This window comes from Trachemys scripta, chromosome 1 (assembly GCF_013100865.1).
Source record: "Trachemys scripta elegans isolate TJP31775 chromosome 1, CAS_Tse_1.0, whole genome shotgun sequence".
Taxonomy (NCBI): Eukaryota; Metazoa; Chordata; order Testudines; family Emydidae; genus Trachemys; species Trachemys scripta.
In genome coordinates, this window is record NC_048298.1 from 70,941,312 (window position 1) to 70,962,096 (window position 20,785).

Genomic DNA, 20,785 nt, shown 5'->3' on the forward strand with positions numbered 1-20,785 from the left:
TAAGATACAAGAGCGCTGGGAGAACCAATTCAAGTCTATGCTCTGCCTGATCCAGAAAAGGGAGCTGACCTCACTTCTCCCACATCCTGGGGAAGGACCATAACCAATAGGTTATTCTGTTGTCAAGCTCTCCTGTTGGAGCTGTTCCACTTTGTATAAATAATTATTCATTGGTGTAGGGAGGGAGCCCAGGTTTCCCAGATTTCAGGTGAGTGACCTAACCGCTGGACAACAGAGTCAGTCTCAGTGTGGCCCAAAGAATGTTGAATTATTTATACAAAGTGGAACAGCTCCAGTAGGAGAGATTGAGAAAGGGAGACTGACTCTGTTGCCTAGTGTAAAGCTTTATCATTTGAAAGCTAGAAATAGAGACAGTATGAAAGTATCTCTTTTCAGTCCTTTGAGATTCATTGGACTGGAAGAATCTTTTAGGTTATGTCTACAGAGTGAGTGGCAGCGAATCCCAGAGCCTGGATTAGCAGACTCAGGCTTGTAGTACGGTACTAAAAATAACTGTATCAACATAGTGGTTTGGGCTGGAGCTCAGGCTCGGAAACCTAGGGAAGGGGTGGGGGGTTTCAGAGTCTGAGCTCCAGACCAAGCTGCAACATGCACACAGCTCTTTTTAGCATAGCGCAAGCCCCTCAAGCCCCCAACTCTTTTATGTAGATGTACCCCTAGAGGGACAGAGGAAATATATTCAATATTTTGCTAACAGGGACAATCCTTCCTTAATAGCCAATGACAAAAGTGTTTTTATGAGAGCACTAGTACAAATTTATATTTTAAAAAGAAAAATAACCAACCACCATACTTGGAGAGAGCAATACAACTTTTAAAATTTGAAAATTGCCTCGGAGATACCGTGGTGATGAATGATTTTAATGCCTGGAAACAAGAAATAGAGAAAGCAGCCATAACGCAGGAATCAGGAAGAAAGAAGGATTATTTGAATTTTGAAAGTAATTTCAGATTTGAAATGTTAATTCTGAAATACACATACTGCTACAAAGAATTGTATGCATTACCGGTTTTGTTTTGTTTCTTAGCTCCAGGTAAAGTGGTGAATCTCACAGTTGAGGCATTAAATTATTCAGCTGTAAATCTGATCTGGTTTCTGCCTCAGCAACCAAATGGAAAGATAACCAGTTTCAAGATTAGTGTGAAACATGCAAGAAGTGGAATTGTAGTGAAAGATGTTTCTGTTAAAGTGGAGGACATTCTATCTGGGAGGCTACCAGAATGTAATGTAAGTGTTAAAAACAATTTAATTAGAGATGGACTCAAGGGATGAAATGTGGTGCCACATTTGTATTTTGAACACCCCCAAAATCTGGGGGCCTGTGGGATATGTTTCAGGTCCATTTCTAATTTTATAATTTGGTTGTAGGTCTCGGTTCTACAAACTGATGTACTGGGTACAGACAGATCTTTATGTCTGAGCTAGAGCTGGTCAAAATTTTTCTGACAGAACAGTTTTCCAGTGAAAAATGCAGTTTAGTCAAAATTAAAATAGTTCACAGAAACTTGTTGATTCTGATGAAATCTTCCATTCATATTTTATCTGAATGAGGATTTCCAGTATTACAGAGCCTCCTAACATCAAAATGAATTAGTTTGGTACCAATTCAGAAGGAAGAGTGCCACCTACTAAATCACTAGCACCATTTATTGCAGCATCTAGGTTTTTCTTGGCATTCTCTTTTATAGCTGCTGATCAGGTTCAGCCTTTTCTAGCCAGATCAGCTCTATTTGTATTTAGAGTATAGTAGAACATTGCTAATTTGTGCCAATTACTGGGAGACTCATGGAACAGAATGTTTGAATACTGGAAACCAAATCTGGCAATGTTTCATCAACACCAGAGTTTTGGTTCTATTCAGCCATATTTGATACTGTTAGTATTTGTTAATTTGTGATGTAGAATCAGGCCTGAAGGAGTGGAATGAGCTGCATCCCCTGCACTGTTAATGATGCCATCAGGAGGAAGATGATAACAACCTGCATTTACATAGTGACAAGTGAAAGAAAAACTAATTTTCAACTATTTTGTTTTAAAGATGCGGTGTTTGTAATTTTTGTGTCTACACATTGACCATTGTTGATCTGGCATGACAGTTTTTAAATTTAGTTTATTTTTATCAGCTTTTTCAGATTACTTTTTTGGTGTTGTGAGAATCAAATTATTTGAGCTTTCTCTAGTTACCAGCCTTTTTGCGTTCAATTCTTCTCTTGAATGCATGCCGAAGGCTTTCATTGATTTTTGGCCTTAGGGTTTGTAGGTAACTTTTATCCTACTAGTTAATATTTTTAAAAATCCACATTTTATAGCTATATAAAGAGGTATGATATTGCAAAGACCTATAGTTCAGCAGTGATTGATGCAAAATGGCTAAGTAATAGGTTTAGCTTTTCATGGTTCATATTTTATCTTTCTAGGAAAACAGTGAATCATTTTTGTGGAGTACTACCACCCCTTCAACTACTTTTGGCAAATCTACATTTCCTTCACGGGCTATGTTTACACCAAGTACAGTAGCACCTAGTCAAATGAGCTCCGTCTGGAATGAACCTATTAGTTTTGTTGTGACTCATCTTAGACCATACACCACTTATCTTTTTGAAGTCTCTGCCGTTACCACTGAAGCAGGTTATATTGACAGCACAATTGTCAGGACACCAGAAGCAGGTATGTTTTGCTTTCCGAGAAAAAGCTTTTAACTACAGAGAAAAATCAACATGTTAAACTCTGAGATTTATTTTAAAATATAAACCAAAGGGATTCCAGGTTATACTGCAGGATGCTTTAGACTGTGATTCTGTCTTCAGCTAGATCTCAGACTGTGTTTCAATACATACATTCTGTGTTTTATAATTCCTGGTATGCTTAATCAGTTGCACCAGATGAGATCAATTGAATGTGTACATACTGTATACAATATAATGTAGAAAAAAGTGGAGATGGGAGTTGAGTTTCTGTGGGAAATAGAGTAAAGCAAAGTATGATTATCTAAAAGAGAAGGGAAATACTGTAGGTTCTTAATTCTGTGAAAACCTGAGGATAGCACAAAGCACGACAGAAGTGGAATTCATGGCATGAAGCTATAGGAGAACTTGGAATAGGAAAAGGTGGGTAAAGATGGCAGACTTAGTATTTCAAAGGGTGGACAGTGTAATAGTGTACATGGGTCTATGTGCTATAATGCTTGTTGCCAGGATGAAATACAACGTGTAAATAAGCTCATCTTAAGAAGTGGTAAAGAGCCATCAGTACCTGGGCCAAACCCTGCTTAGCATCCCTGGCAAAGCTCTCTCCCCACTACTACTGAGAGCTGGGTGGTAATTTGTCCTGTTTTTCATCTGCATCACACTGAGTGCTGGGATTCCAACGAGGAGACTCAGCACCTCTGAGCATGTTCAGCATGTCCCAGGTCAGGCCCAAAGCTCAAAATCTAATTCTTAATTCTCACATAAGTTCTGCCACTACTTCTGCACTCCTGTAGTTCAGGAGTGTCCACAACTTCCCGCAGCCAGTCAATCATATTTCCCTGCAGCTATTGAGAAACAGTGTGGAAGACAGAGAAACACCTTTCCCAATGTTCCCCTGTCAGGATCCACAGCATGAAAGGCAGTCCTAGAGCCAGCCATTGAATCCCAGGACTCTCAATACATTGCAAGTGATCTGTCACCAGGGGGCCAGGGTTGGAAACCAAGATTGCCTAGACACCTGCTAACTGGCCCATTGCCGAAGACTGTTCATCAGTTGGACAGTGCAGCAATCTTCTATCTAGCACCGTTTGGCAGTTCTGGGCTCTTCTTTCCTATGTCAGAATTCGTACTAATTTGCAAATGAAAAGAGGTCTGACGCTTTCCTAATATTGTATAGGATTGAGAGAGGATGGGGACAGGTGTTCTTAAGACAGAGGGGCTTTTGGCTAAGAGTGCTAAACCCCATTTGGTTTTATAGCTCAGTGGTTTGAGCATTGGCCTGCTAAACCCAGGGTTGTGAGTTCAATCCTTGGGGGGTCATTTAGGGAGCTGGGGCAAAAATCTGTCTGGGGATTGGTCTTGCTTTGAGCAGGGGGTTGGACTAGATGACCTCCTGAGGTCCCTTCCAACCCTGATATTCTATGATTCTATATTTGAATGTTTTGTTACAGATAAAGAACCCTAAATATATAGTTCTGACTGGGATAAATAAAGTTCTGTGAGGTTCCCAGTCTAATTCAGCGCTTTCATCCAACTTTTTCTCTGAGGTTTTCAAACTGTTAATGTGCTAGGACAGGTGTATTGGCCATAAGAAAATCCTTGGGAATGGAGCAAAGCTCAAGTAAAAGGGCTTTGCTCTGCAAAAGAATATCAGGGGTGGAAGGACGGAATCCTCAGTCCCAGCTGATCCAGGATGTCTGTGCAACTTGGTTGAAGCTTTTACTGTAAGGTCTGGAGGAGGAACTAGCAGATGGCATTCTGCTCCCCTATGCAGAGTTTGGCCTAGTGGATCTCTGATGTGCACAGGTCCACTGACCACATCTAGGGCCAGCCCAAATTACTTAATCCTCATTGAGCTTCAGAGGGCCAGTGTGGCACACAAGTTGAGGATTCTTAGGACATAGGGTCTCTGTTGGTTTTACTCTCCTATGCATCCTAAAATGCTGCTGTGGGGCCTTACATGCATGTGTAAGGCACGCCAGGATTTTGTTTTTTTGTTTCTAGGCTGAAGTGAATGCTGATTGTGGGTTTCCCCTGGGGACATTATAGATAAATGAACTACTTTTTTCCTCATGATTTTTCTTCTCTGATGTTTGATTTAGCTTTAATAGAAATTTTTACAAACATTTCAATTTTTTCTAAATACGAGAAAGCTAAAGCTTGTATTGAACTATGCAGATTATAGTGCAAATCCAATATTATAGCTTCAGTCTGGGTATTAGAAAACAATGTTTATACATGCAAGTGCCTGGATATACAGTTTATTTTTTTTAATGCAAGGGATTTTGGTTTAGGAGTGCTGCTTTGCATTGATTGCAAATAGTCCGGCCCTCTCATCCAGACATTGAAACCCTCCCCCACCCCACAACTGACTCATGGTTACCCTCCAAGTTGCCAGAACTTTTTCACATTCCCCAGCATCAAGCAATCTAACGCCACCTCCCTCAAGCTACTGAAATCCCCACCTCCTACTCCAGCACCTTGACCCTCCCACCTTAGTGCGTGATGCCACCCAAACTACGGCCTGGTCCACACTAACCCCCCACTTCGAACTAAGGTATGGAAATTCAGCTACTTTAATAACGTAGCTGAATTCGAAGTACCTTAGTTCGAACTTACCGCGGGTCCAGACATGGCAGGCAGGCTCCCCCGTCGATGCCGCATACTCCTCTCGCCGAGCTGGAGTACCGGCGTCGACGGCGAGCACTTCCGGGATCGATCCCAGAAGATCGATTGCTTACCGCCGGACTCAGAGGTAAGTGTAGACCTACCCTACGTGTCAACTGCCAGATTCTCCTGCTTTCTTTTAGGATCAAATGCTGAGTAGCTGGGGTAGGCTCTGCGGAGAAGTGTGGTTTGAGGGTGAGGAATTTGCAGCCTAAGTAGCTTCCTGTGCCATGCAGCAGGCTGGAGCGCTATGAATCCTCTGGCTCTGCACTCCCCTCTTTCTGTCATCCCTGCATGCCTCTTCTAAATCCTGCTCCCTCCCGACATGCTCTGTGAAACTACATTAATTTGCTGCCACAAGATCTCCTATGGCCACAGTGGTGACCACATGACTCTTAATGACAAGTACCCTGCCTTGGACCCATTCCCAGCTGCTGAAACCATTCAAGTCCCCTCCTAGTTGAATCATTCCAGCTCTGCTGAACCCCTTCCCCATCCTTTGCAGTGACAGGGCTCTTCTTGCTTACCATGCTATTTGAGAATCCATTTACTTTTTCTTTTCCTTTTGCTACTCATTTATGTGTTTAAAATTTTTGGACATGACTGCATTATAATTAAATATTATTACCAGATGTCTTGTGCAAAATCCAGCACTTGCATATTTTGTCATTGGGGATGGGATCAAATGGAATCAAATAATAAATATTACTTCTATGAGTTATGTGACAGGATTTGGCCCTGGAAAAGAATTGCAGCTTCTCTTGATTCCTTGTAACCCTGACATTTAAGAATAATGTGTGAGTGTAGCTGATACCATTAGACTTGGCAAGATTACTTTATCATTCTTGGTTATCTTCACTGAGTAGCACCTAAGAAATTCCTCAGGATTGATAGGAGCTCTCTTTTCTTTCATTGGCAGCTGTTCTTATTTTGACAACTAGCTCAATAGGAGAGAGTTGTCTTTTTGTTTCTGTGATTGACATTGCTTTGAATAATACCATTTTTACCTCAGGTTTGTTCCAAAAAACAGAGGTGTTTGCTGAGCTGCGCACAAACAGCAAAATGGCTGGGATATTGTTATGGCAGTACATGAATAACGTTGTTCATGTGCTGGTCTTTGCAGGATTGGCACTTTGGGCAGTATTGAAGGTCATCAAATTAGTTTTAGGAGACCTAGAGTATGAAAAGAGAGAGACTGCATACCTGTTGATCAAACTATCCATCACCGTAGAATCTGAGTTCCTTTCACTGTAAAATCAATAGCAATTGCGAAATTCCTATTAGACTTGATGGAGTCTCTGATACTTCTCCCTTTTCAGGTTCAATTGCACATTCGTAGCTCTCTTGCAAGATAAGTTACAAACTACCCCCCCTTCAATTAAAAGGAAGTAAATTTAAATCAGAAAGAAAATTCCATATTAATATAAATCCTACTTTTCCAATTTACATGATGTTTTTAATGTCTTTTTCTGATCTTATTTTATATTTAATATGAATAATATGAATTAAATGATGCTTCTGGGAAACCCTAATATGAATTATATGTGTATACATTTTTTCCAATGTTGTTTTAGTTCCAGAAGATCCACCCCAGAATTTTGCCAAAGGCAACATTACCGGAAAGTCCTTCTCAGTGTCTTGGGACCCACCAAACATAATAACAGGAAAGTTTAGTTACAGAGTTGAGTTATATGGACCGTCTGGTAAGTCTGAATCAAACGTAGATTTTCTCTATCATTGTTAGGATAATTTTCTTTCAATAACTACATCACTAGCATTCTAAAAATGGATAGTTGAAAACAAATCTTCTCTTTTGTGAAATTAGGCTTGGTAATAATTCTCTGATAACTTCTCAGTGAAAAGGATGTTTGTCATGGGGTTCACTCATTGCTAGGATGCCTCCTCATGGCTGTGTCTGGCGAATCAGCTCTTATCCAGTCTGACACCCCTTTCCTCACACTGTGGCCCCTCCTTGGTTGCCAGGACTCACAGTGCTCCCTCTTCATGACTCAGCCTCCAGCCAGGTCATTGTATAGTCCTCCTCTTCCAGGGTACCAAAGTCCTATTTCACTCTTTTAGAGAGGCAGTATATTACACTGTCAATTAAATCAGAACTTGCAGGAGAACAAAACACAGATAAAGGAATGGATTTTAAGGGATAAGGCTAAAATTATTAACTTGAATGGATTGTGAGATGAAGTGATTGGGGCCCTCACCCTCACTGAAAAATACCAGTCATTTATTTGGGTTCAGGGTAATGGTAAATGACCTCCATGCTCCATAACCAATGTTTAGGGTTTGTTTCCTTCAGGCTAATCTCTAGTATTTAGCCCTCCTCTGATCACTCTTGTCCTCCAACTCATGAGGGGGAATGAGGGTGCACATTTAAAGTCTGCAAAGAAATAAGGCTGCCTTTCTTCCTCAAGGATAATAGGGTCCAGAAGCCACCTCCCAGGTCTCTTACTCACGTGTACTTCTAGGACCTGGCTCCCTGGAGCCTCTTACTACATTGGCTACCTGTCTCAAGCTGGAACAAAGCTACAAACTCCACTTATTAAATTTGCATGTTTAAATCCTGTCTTTACTCTGTATTAACCTAAAACTGTGCCTCCAGGATACTGGCGATGGAGAAAAAAACTCACCAGACACCTTATCAATTCTAGCCCCAGGGAAAAAATGATTCCTAATCTCCAGAACTGCCACTTGATCAAACCCACACAGCATCTTCAGAACATGCTTCAAACTAGACCTCAGTTATAGGGCAGAGAGGGTGAGGCAGCAACCACAGAAGAGTAGCTGTTTGTGACTGAGTGCCACTGCTCCCATCATCTTTGCTTTACCCAGACTGCTCAGAGGCCTTACTTTTTGTAGATACCAACATGCAGTTTATTTATAGTATTTCACTCACCACCTTTTAGGTACTAGTGCACTCATACCATTTACATTATCTAGCTTTACTACCCCTTCTCCAAAGCGGGGTGGGAGAAAAAGTTTCTCCTCCCAGAGAACACCCATTTGTCAGAGCCTACTAGTCTGCCTCCATCCCCTTTCTTTCTTCCTGTGCTGTTTTATCCAGTCTCCTTGTTAATGTGTTAATTAGCTCATTAGTTACCCAGCCCCAATCTGATCTGGTAATCAGGAACTTCTCTCCTTAATCGGGCCCTCCCCAGGGACCTAACTGGTTAAACAATGACCAGAGTGCTACTGGTTCAGGTGCTGATTCCCAGTAATCTGTCACAGAGCTGCCTGCCCATGATGGATTAATATACAGCGAGGGGGGCGCATGAGAGCCAGTCTGCTCTCTCCTCTCCCTACATCCTAGCCAATAGGCAGCACATGGAGGCAAATATCTCCTCTCTTGTTCCTGCTTCCCATCCAAGCATGATCACCACTTGTATTCTGGTCAGGGGTAGGGAAGGTTCCAGAGCCTGACCTTCCCTTCCAAGGCCCCTATGGGTTGTCTTTCCCTTGCTAGTTCGATCAAATGTCCCACTACTGAGATGGAGATCGAGAGGGAGGGGGCGTTAGTGCAGAGTTCTTATATTGTTAAGCAGCATGGTGTGCCTTTTCCTCAGACAGTGCACTCAAAATTCATTCTGTTCCAATCAGTGATAAAGGTACAGGACTAAAAATTACTAACAAGTATATTGGAGTACCTAAGAAATTATCTGAAATTTTAAAAATAGGATTTGGCAAATAAGGGCCTTCTAGTGAGACCCATAGAGGCCAGTCTGCATATACCCATGCTGAATGTCAAAACTGATGCAATTACTCAGCTTGTACTTTATCCCCATTGAACTGAAATAAACAAAGCTATATATAACAGTCTCTGTGCCTGATATTCACAGTTAGGCTTCAAATTTCTGTAGGTGTGGGCTGGGAAGGTATTTATCACATAGGCCCAAATATTGGTCTGGCCTTCTTGGCTGCACATGGGGAATTATGGGATCTAGGTCCCCTCTCCCTTGCACAGGCTATGCTAGCATTAGGTCTTGCCTGACACTGAAGGGTGGGAGAGCTAGGAAAGGAAGGGGACTAGATGGAGTTTTGCCATGTGCCTCTAATGTACTGGCCATCTTATCTGTGCCAGAGCACCAGATATTGACTTTGTACAGGGTATTTCCTTCCGGGAGCAGGCAGGGCTGGCTCTACCATTTTTGCCGCCCCAAGCAAAAAAACCAACTGCCCGAACTGCTGAAGAGCAAAAAAAAAAAAAAAAAAAAGCCACCTGTACTGTGCCGCCCCAATAATGGACAGAATGCCGCCCCTTAGCATGTGCCGCCCCAGGCATGTGCTTCCTCCGCTGGTGCCTGGAGCCGGCTCTGGGAGCAGGAGAGAGATCAGGAGGCATATTGTGACAGAGCTACAATTAGGGTGACCAGATAGCAAATGTGAAAAATTGGAACAGGAGGCAAGGAGGTAATAAACACCTATATAAGAAAAAGCCCCAAAATTTGGGCCTATAAAAATTGGACATCTGCTCACCCTAGCTACAATCTCCCTCCTGAGCAGCTCTAGGGGCAGCACACTAACATGTGCCTTACACTGGGAAGATCGTAAAGTGAAGATTTAGCCCTCTGTCTAAAAAGATGTATAGTACTAGTCAACATCTTAATGTCAGACATGACGGTTTTCATGCCTAATGATTTCCAATAACGTTTGATGAAGTTGCTTGATTGTGAAATGCCTATCTACTACAAAAGTATTGGAAACCAATTCTCATTGTCCTGATAACTAAGACCCATTTTCCTCACATGTCATATATTCTTAATCAGGACATCAATAGTATTGCACAAGTCGGAATGAAAGGAATTACGGTCATCTGAGCATGACATTCAAAGGATTTTGTATTGTATTATCGTTTTCCATCTACAGCTGTCACATGTCCTCAATATCATTCTGGACTTTTGGATTTTGATATTAAAGGCAATTAGAATTATCAGAGATGGGTAGATAGTGATAATCCAAAAGTTTGGTGATTTAATGAACCATTTTAAATATGGTCTAGTATCTGTAGTGAGTGGGGAAATCAACTAAGACACCTGAATACATATTGCACAAACATACATTATTTAAGAAACGATATTATTTTATCTTTATTTTAATAGGAAACTCTTCAGTAACACAAGGGAATTGGATTATTGCCTTTTAAAATACTATTTTAATTTAGTATTTGAGCCACAATTTCTCACCAGAGAATGGAGAGCTCCCAGCATCTGTTATGAGAGAATCAGACAGCTCCAAAAGTGCCCCTTAGAAATGGTCTTCCCACTTGAACTTTTTGATATTTATCAGTGTTATTTGTGTAACAGAACTTGGGATCCATAGAACCAGTTCCAAGTTTAGAGCAATTCTTAGCGTAATATTCCAAATTCTTAACAGACCAGAAGAAAAGAGAGGTCTGTGTGAGCTGTACTTGACTTGAAGAAAGGGTTCTCCAGTCTGTGATACCTATATAATCAGTCAAATTTTCTTTAAAGTTTATTACCCTTATAGAATCAGCTGTTATATTCAAATATAAATATATATTCTTCCTTCACTGTTCTTTTATTGCTCCACAATGAGGATATCTGGAGAGATGATGAGGCAGAATAGAATATTTCTTACCTATAACTATCCTTCTTGTGATTATTTTCTCCACCACTCCACACATATCTATAATGTGAACCTGGTTTTATATTTTTGCTGATTTTTTTAGCTTAATCGTGGGTGATTGTAGGGGTTCATGGCCATCCCTCCCATCAGTCTTGGAGGGAGGCCACACCCCCTCATGACAGTATGTCTGTAAATGCAAAGCTCAATAGGGAATTAGCAGTCTCAGGGCTCTACGCCCCTGGGCAGAACAGAGCAATAAGTGGTCAAAGGGGCTCTGGCCCTCAGGGCAAGGCAGAGCCATAAGTGGTCAATAGCCCAAAGAATCCTGGCTAGGGCAGACAGCAAGCAAACACAGGCTCTTTGGCCTAAGATAGGCAGGCTGCCAACCCAGAGGTGGCATCAGCAGCAGGGAGTAGGGGGACCCAGGCCCACACTACTTCACCAGGTCCCAGCCCAGGGCCCTGACAGTGGTGGAGGACTCCACCACTGGGTCAGTGGGAATCCCACTGAAACACGCTGACCTGGACTCTGGCAACACAATCGGACTAATGTCTGGTGTCCTTGGGCTACTTACTACTACCCCTCCTGGTATACCTCCATCTCGTGGGGTTACTCCATCTTGGGGTACACTGCCAGTGGCAGTTCCAGTAGCTCCTCCAGGTACTGGTCAGTCTGTAGTTCTGACACCTCCTTTGGGCCCTTGGTGCTGTAGAACTCTATCGTGGGGGAAGAAATGTCTTCTTCCTTCTCCAGCTCACGCACAACTGAGCTCCAGGGCCTGCCTTTTAAACTTCCAGTCCCACCCCTCTGCTTCCAGCGGGGAACATAGCTTGCGTGGCTCCATCTACCAGAGGGTGGTTCGTGGCTTCTTCCCATCAGTCTCAGAGGGAGGCCACAAACCCTCACTACAGTGGTGTATATAGTTATACTAGGAGATAATTAATTTGACATAGTTATCATTTTAAGACTAATTTTTAGAGCCCCCCCCCCCAGTGAAGATGGTTGGAGAGATTAATTGTAGAAGAGAAATTAAAAGGAAAGAAATTTTCCATTCAGACTGGTTAAGAGGGTCTGCTCGTATTGCAATGATATATAAGTATTTTACCAGGAGCATGCAATATTACTTGTAATAAGTCATAGTTATCATAAGCGGATGGTAATTTCATTATTGTTAATAACTTCATTATTGGTTTTGTCTTTTGTCTTTCATTGTTATGGAAAATAACTATATTCAAAATGAAGAAATGTTCAGTACTGTTTGTATTAAACTGAAACTGTTTTCCCGTTTCACTCTAGGTTATATTCTAGATAGAAACAGCACAAAAGATCTCAAGTTCACATTTAGTAATCTAACACCATTTGCAACCTATGATGTGTATGTTGCTGCTGAGACAAGTGCCGGGATGGGGCCTAAATCTAATTTAACAGTTTTCACTCCTCCAGAAGGTAGGTAGGGTTATAGAAATAAAATAGACAAAGCTAATTGTCCTGCTATATATGATGATTGGTTTTAATTCTCCCTTCAAAGCCATTTCTGTAAATTGTGTATGAAAAATAGATATGTTTCTAGTTCACTTCCTCTTCCAGATAGTGTATTATAAGCAAGAAATCACAAATCAAAGAAAGGGAATACACAGAAAAGTTTTGTATGTTTAGCAAGCACATAAAATATTAAAAACACATCGTGACCACATTTATTTGAGTTCAGAAGCCTTCAAAGATTATGGGACTAATATGTTTTTGAATGAAAAAAAAAAAAGACATTACTTCTGTGCTGGGTAATTCAGTTAAAGGATCAGGATCTTGCATCTGAAGAAGTGAGGTTCTTACCCACGAAAGCTTATGCTCCCAGTACTTCTGTTAGTCTCAAAGGTGCCACAGGACCCTCTGTTGCTTTTTTCAGTTAAAGGAACAACTCCATTATTTGGCCAGTAGATGGCAGCAAATAGTAGGGTAAGAGCATATTTCAGTAATTACATCAAATGTCACTCCACATGTACAGTTAATTATCTTTATAGTGATATTTTTCATATAGAACTCTTTTGAAAAAATACTGTTTTGTGAGCAGCTTGTGCTAACCTTGAAAAAGAAAAATGTGATCTATATGCATCAATTTGACACCATCAGATCAGGATTAAACAAAGACTGTGAATGGCTATCCAACTACAGAAACAGTTTCTCCTCCCTTGGTGTTCACACCTCAACTGCTAGCAGAGCACCTCACCCTCCCTGATTGAACTAACCTCGTTATCTCCACACTGATATATACCTGCCTCTGGAGATTTCCATTACTTGCATCTGAAGAAGTGAGGGTCTGACCCACGAAAGCTTATGCTCCCAGTACTTCTGTTAGTCTCAAAGGTGCCACAGGACCCTCTGTTGCTATATGCATCATAATTGCACTACTTTCAACAAAATTAATTGTTTCTTTGTAAGGAGGTGATTAATACCCTTTAGTTAAAACATAAAAGCATATGTGTTTTAAAGAAAACCCCAAGAATACTTTTATATTTATTATAGTGAAATATCTCAGTATATAATAGGTTTGAAAATAGAACAGATGAAATGCTGCTCATGAGAAGTACAGGAGACATCTAACAAAACTCTGCAGGTGTGAAAAGGCACATGTGCATTCTTCCCCCCTCGCCTTCCTTTTCCATCCTCCATCTTTCCCTTTCCCTGGGTCCCATCCTGCCCATTTTTTTCTGTTCAAACCTGTGCAAGTTTTGTTCCTAGTTAAAACAAAACTGACAGACTTGTGAATTCTTTCCCTTAAATACTGCCTGCAGTGGCAACACCAATTTTCATGATGTTCTGACACTTTCAGATCTGCCTCCTGTGATTAGTGTTCCTCTTCAAAATCCAATTCTAGCTTCCTTTCTCAGTTATAAAATGATATGGATTGGATGAGTCCTTTAGTGGGTTAGTTAGTCTAGATTACCCAAACCGTGGACTGTGAATTACTAGTGAGCCACAAAACACTTTCTTGTGTTCTGTGGAGTTTTGTATAGTTACATGTTGCTGATTCTCCCTCTCATTACCAGTGGAGAGAGTCAGAACAGGGTGCATATGGGAAGAGTGGGGGAGAGGAAGGGGGAGGGATGGAAAATGTAAAATAAAGGTAGACAGTTGAATTAATGGTTTTTTATTCAAAAAGGACACAATCTTTATCACACTAAACACAGCTAAAAATCATGAATAATTTCCAGTAAGAAATTGCTGTAGATGCCACAGTAATGTTATATGACTGTGAATGGGAGGAGAGATAGCTCATATCACACTTTCTCTATTAAGATGCGGTTCACACTTATTACAAGGTTTGATACCATGTTCTCTGTCCTCTGGTCTGGTCACTGGTCCTCATTGACTAATGGAGTAGTTGATCCTGATTCTGTGTCATTACCTCCATGAGTCTCAGTTCTTTCAAACTTTTATTGAAGTTTGAGACATTTGCTGGAAAGTAGTGCCTACAGGCAGTGATGAGCTGCCAAAATTTTAACAATCGGTTCCCTCCTCACCCCACGAGGGGGTGGTGATTCGCGAGAAGCGGGGGGTGGGGGGAGGAGGAGAAGCAGGGCGGAGCATTCAGGGGAGGAGGCAAAGGCAGAGCAGAGGTGAACTGGGGCCGGGGGCGGGGCGGGGAGCTGCCGGAGGTTTATCGGTTGTTAAATTTAAAAGCCCTTTTAGAACCAGGTATCCTGCGGGACAGCCAGTTCTAAAAGGGCTTCTAAATTTAACAACCGGTTCCTGCGAACCAGTGCGAACCGGCTCCAGCTCACCACTGCCTACAGGCCCTAGCATTGATCAGGTCTCTATCGTGCTAGGTGCTGTACAAACACATAGTAATAGATAATCCCTGTCCCAAAGAGCTTTCAGTCTTAGATTCCAACCCACTTGCTTCATGCTTAGCTTTGTATACTATAAGGAGTCCCATTGATTTCAATGTGACTACAAGGTTCAGGACCTAAATACACAAGACAGACAAAAGGTAGGAGGGGAAACAGTAAGAAGAAGTGAAGTGACTTGCCCACGTTCATATAGCAGGTCAGTGGCAGAGTCTGGAATAGAATTCAGATTTCCTGACTTCCAGACCAGTGTTTTCCTCCTGAACTGCATTCCCACTCTGACCCATATTCTTTTATTTTATTTATTTGTTAGATTTATTTTTCTTAGTTGCTTCTGGGAAAAGTAGCAGGTGATGATAGTATTCCAATATTCAAATGTTGGTTTAAAAGCAATGGGTTATTCTAACTTATTTTCAGCAAGAAGAAGTGAGAAGTGAGTGTTATACCCCTCCAATTTGAACACTGGTTTATTTTGGTATTCATATTCGTGCTAGGCAACACAAATATTCTCAAGTGCGTCATAATATGACAGATTGATAATTTTGATCCTAAACCTACAAACCATCGCTTATGTGAGTAGTCCCATTTGTAGTTAAAGGACTACTCATGTGAATTAGGATTAGCAGTTCTTTTATCTATATTACTTTAGGATGAATGATTTTGTGCCTCAAATTCTATGAGAACCATTCTGTGGAATGTTAAGACACTGATGTGTGATGTTCATTATTTTGCATGTAAAGAGTCAAAAAGTTCTAGAGTTTAAGGCCAGAAGGGACCACCAGAGCATCTAGTCTGACCTCCTGTATCACAGGCCACCCACACCATTCAGCATCCACTCACTAAGCCCAACAACCGAAATTAGACTGAAATAGACAGGGAGACTAGACTGTTATGTGTCACCGGCAGAGAATATGAGGGACTGAGGTACCCCAGTGCCCAAGGCACCTGCAGTGGCAGGGAAAGGATTAAATGATATATACGTACACTGTAAGATTGTTATTAATACTAAAAGGCTAAATGGAAATAAAACTCATAAAAATGTGATACACAAAATGGGACCATCCTCAGTTATAATTTTCCAAATACTTTTTCATTTCATGCATTTATATATGTTTAATTTATTTACGCCTAAGTTGTATAAGTTTGTTCAAACTGATGTAGATCAGCATATATCCATTGACTTCCAGTGCAAATGACTTCAATTGGAATTGAGATATACTGATTTACACCAGATGAGGATCTGGCCTTGTTCATACAGTCCTATTAAGATAGTGCATATCATATAACTATCTGTATGTTTTTAAATTATGATTTAATCTGTGGGATACAATTTTCTTGAAGTAACTTGTTGATTGCACTGGAACAACTCAGTTCATAAACAGTTAAAATCTGAATGGATGCTTAGATTGCCTTTGTTCAGTGTGCTGAAAAAGTTGACAGTAACATTTAGAAATCAATTGGCAGTGTTCAATTAAATTCAGTATTGGCGATAACAACATTTAATTTAATGGTTTTTTGTTTGTTTTAGTTCCAAGTGCTGTATCTGATTTACAACTAGCAGAAGTAGAAGCCACTCTCATAAGAATTGCTTGGAGGAAACCAGAACAACCAAATGGAATCATTACTCAATATAGGGTTAAAGTGTTAGCTCAGGACACAGGAGTGACTGTGGAAAACACAATTCTCACAGGGAAAGTTAAGGTATTTCGGTTTTTATTTGGCTATTCAGTTTTGGTTACCTTGCTCATGTGATAGTTGGTGTGGCTTTATTTTAAATTACAAAATTAGTTACTATTGATTAATTTACAGTCCTTTCAGGCTGTCCCTTATTTCCTGTTCTATTTTTAATTGAGAGTTAAAGTTTCTAGTTTCACCTCACTTAGAGTATAACCACACTGCAATAAAAAGCCCATGGCATGGCCCTCGCTGGCTTGGGTCAGTTGACTCAGCCTCATGGGGCTTGGGCTCCAGATCTAAAAATTGCAGTTTGGGCTTGGGCTAGAGCCCAGGGTCTGAAACCATGTGATGGGGGAGCTCAAGCTCCAGCCCAAGCTTGAATGTCTACACTGCAATTTTTAGCCCCACAGCCCAAACCCTGCCAGCCCGAGTCAATTGATCCAGGCTCTGAGACCTGGTACCTTGGATTTTTACTGCTTGAAAGCTTCCACGCATGTGTCACTCAAATGGTTTTGACTTTATAGTTGAGCAAATGTAGCAAAGCATAGGAGACAGAGACTGCCTTTTTGCCAATAAAGATTTAAAGGCATTTTGCCACAATGTATCTGGTACCAGTAAATATTATGTGGATTTTTCCATGTTAATTTGGAAAAGTATCTGTATCCCTATTAGCCAGTTTCTTAACTTCTGCTGGTCTAGATTCTTTCATCTGTACTCAACTTGAATCCTGCCCTACTCTGAAATGAATGGACCGTTCACACAGTAAGGTATAACTGAACATGAATAAGAGTGGCAGAATCTGATTCTCTGTGTTTAGTGATATTGGTCTAAACAAAGGCTTTTTTATGATTTGTCACAGAAAAGGGTACTTTTCAATAACATTTCCTTTGAATAGTGATTCTTAAATCATTTTTTTAATGTTTAGGAATACTGATTTTCAAGAAAAAGGATATTTTTCAAAATAAACATGTAACTCAGATAATTAGTTGGCATTATTATTAGTCTTATTATTCATTTATTTATGTATTTATGGTAGTGTCCTCTTCTCCAGCTGAGAATGGGATCCCATTGTGCTAGGCAGTATAGAAACATGTAATAAGAGAGAGATCTTGGTCTGGGAGATTTAGAAAGTTTTATTAGTCCCATTTTACAGATTAGAAACTGAGGCTCAGAAAAATTAAGTAGATCTGGTCAAAATTTCCTGATTTTTTTAATGAAACTTTGATTTGAAATTTTGATCTGAAATTTAAAATTTGAAAAAATATTCAGCTAGATTTTTATATAAAAAAAATGATTGGGGGTGTTCAATCAGCTACCGAGCTGGTCAGAATTTGTTTTTATTTTTGAAAAAAATCCACATAATTTTCAATAAATTTTAACCCAAAATCACAATTTTTTTACTAGCCTTTCAACAAGTTCTGCTATTAAGTGACTTGCACAAAGTCACATGGGAAGTCTGTGACAGAACCTTGAATTGAATCTAGATCTCCTGAATATTACTTCATATTTGATCCTGTGCCACTGACCCAATTAACTTTCCCTCCTCCCCATTTCTTATCCTTCTGCAGTCCAGTCAGTCTGTTCCTCCTTTTTCTCCATGCCCAGCAGGCAGAGCATTGAGAATGCAAAATAGACAGTCTCCCTTCTCTCAATTTTAGTGCTACAGTGACCCCCTACAGCCCTGGGCAGGAGTATTCTTAGTGCAGATGAAATCTGTGCAGAATTTAGCTGCCAAACTCTAACAAGTCTACTAAGCAGAGAGATATTTAAAAGGCTTTTCACTTGACCAGATTTAGGTGAATTTTCCTAGATATTTCAAAAGGCACATTCAAAATAACACCCCTGCTAAGTTTCGAGACCTTGCTCCAAAGCTGGGGGACACTAGAACTTCTTAATGAAATGGTTGCAAGAATGTTGTTAACATGAGCAAAACAACATGTTTTCCTTTAATCCTGTTTCCAGAAGGTACTAAACAGTTTTAGTTGAAACTTAAAAAAACAAAATCAGCCTGAGTCAGCATTGAAGATTGCAGCTCAAATAGTTAAAGTTTCTCAAAGTTATAAGCAATTGAAAATAAGGTTTTATAACAGGAAGTGTCAAGCAACCTTAATTGTAGTTGTTGATACCAGCTCCACCTATAATGTATATTCATCTAATCTCATTAGTATATATACATACTATTATATACTATTTATATGTAATATGTATCTATACGTATGTTTGTGTGTGTGTATATATATGAAAAAAATGAGTTAACGGTAAGTATCATATTTGGTTTGTGATTTATTTGTTGTTGTATTTTTAATCTTTAGCATTCGATGGATTCTGTGGGTCCAGACACGTTAAATGAAAATATCCAATCTACTTTCACTTGGGATTCAGTAGAAACAGCCACTGGACTATATGAAGGCTCAGCTGAGATGTTTCCCATGATACAAACAGTTTCTTCAGTAACATTTACTAGTCTATCTAGTGATAACTTGCCCACCATAAATGGAGCAGCAGAACTACATTCAGTTTCTGGTAAAATTCTAAAATATTTTTATACCTACCTCATTGTTCAAAAGGTCCCTGTCACTGTCACAAATATGATCTTTAGCACAGAGTTCAACCAAATTATTAATGGGTCATTTTCTGGAGTCAATTTTTTTACTACCAAATAACCTTCTGAAGCAACTGTGAATGCCACACAGGCAGGAACTAGCCCCTTATCACCCAGCTGACCTTCTTCCTAGTGAAAGTAGCACACTAGAGCCATCAGCCAAGCTGCATAGACAATCAGTTATTACAGTTGCCAAAGCAGGTGTGATTGCAGGGGATTAACATATCTCCAAGCCCTTTACAGACCTTGATTTCCATGATCCTTTTGACTAATAGCTTTTCAAATGTCACTGAAGGTAAATAGGTCAAAAAGTTACAACTCTGCTCTATGGGGTGGCAAACAGGTGGAGATGACCCCCCATGTCATGGTGATGTCATTAGTGTATACACTTGTTCTGCGTTATCAATGGAACATTGTTTCTTTACTAAGTATGGATATTTATGACCCATTAAACAAGACTTAGTTGACAGATACAGGCTTAAAATACCTCTCCAAATTTTTACAATGAGAGCTTTAAACAGAAGACAGAGGGCTAAATTCTGATTTTATTTATGCTCCATTAAAGTCCCTGCATCTGGTTTGCAGTGTTTTTTAGCAGTGTTGTCACAGGATATGAGAGAGACAAGGTGGATGAGGTAATATCTTTTATTGGACCAACATCTGTTGGCAAGAGAGACAAGCTTTCAAGCTTACATAGAGCCGTTCTTCAGGTCTGCATCTGGTGTAATACAGTATTCAAATATAAGTAATTTATTTTATCTTGAAAATATTTATCAGTTAGCTGCAGACAGGTTTTCAAAAGTGGCCACTGATTTTGGATGCTTCCATTTTTGGATACTAAACTCAAGAACCCTTGGCCTAATTTTCAGATAGGCTGTCTCCACCCCTTCATGTGCATGTTCAGAATGCAGTAGTGTAATGACACCTCTATGGGGCACTGATTTTGACTAAGCTGGCTACTGAGTTTAGCCTATACCCCTGATATCCTGAATAGTCTCCTGATTCAACCCTGGCCTTTTAGCTTTGTTTTATAGCAGTGTTTCCCAAACTTGGGATGCCGCATGTGTAGGGAAAGCCCCTGGTGGGCCAGGCTGGTTTGTTTACCTGCCCCATCTGCTGGTTCAGCCGACTGCGGCTCCCACTGGCTGCGGTTCGCTGCTCCAGGCCAATGGGAGCTGCTGGAAGCAGTGGCCAGGACATCCCACGCCGCTTCCCGCAGCCCCCAGTGCGAGCCGCGATCAGACAGACCTGTGGACGGGGCAGGTAAACAAACCGGGCTTTCCCTACACAAGCGGCATCCCAAGTTTGGGAAACACTGTTTTATAGTATTGGTCCTGCTCATTCCCTCCTACCAAAACACCCACATGAAGGGATCTCCTTGAGAAGACCCAGGAGTATATGCTCTTGAGATTGATCACATCATTTAGCTGGGGAGAAGGAAGAGGAAATTCCTGACTCTCTCTGGAAAAGAAAGCAAGGCCCACTCTCTAGTTTAGTAGATTCCTGTGGGTCCTGGGAGACTGTGGCCATCTACACAGAGGCCTTGTACTTCCATATCAGCATTTCCCCCTGCCCCCTTCCCAAACTCCTTGGAGCCACAGACCCCAAGATCCACAGATTATAGGGGAGGCAATCTGCATTCCCTGTCCTCAGTTATCCTGCTGACTGTTTAGCTTAGTCCACTGAGTGT

General features: G+C 40.7%; 1 protein-coding gene across 1 annotated transcript in view; it reads left to right on the plus strand.

The window, feature by feature from the left end:
* PTPRQ (protein tyrosine phosphatase receptor type Q) overlaps positions 1–20,785 on the plus strand; it is a 205,334-nt gene that overhangs the window by 69,344 nt on the left and 115,205 nt on the right. Inside the window, exons 24-29 of the mRNA XM_034764828.1 lie at positions 1,050–1,249; positions 2,440–2,689; positions 6,951–7,079; positions 12,268–12,417; positions 16,345–16,517; positions 18,806–19,016. Of these exons, the coding sequence (XP_034620719.1) occupies positions 1,050–1,249; positions 2,440–2,689; positions 6,951–7,079; positions 12,268–12,417; positions 16,345–16,517; positions 18,806–19,016 (1,113 nt within the window). The remainder of the gene's footprint in view (positions 1–1,049; positions 1,250–2,439; positions 2,690–6,950; positions 7,080–12,267; positions 12,418–16,344; positions 16,518–18,805; positions 19,017–20,785) is intronic.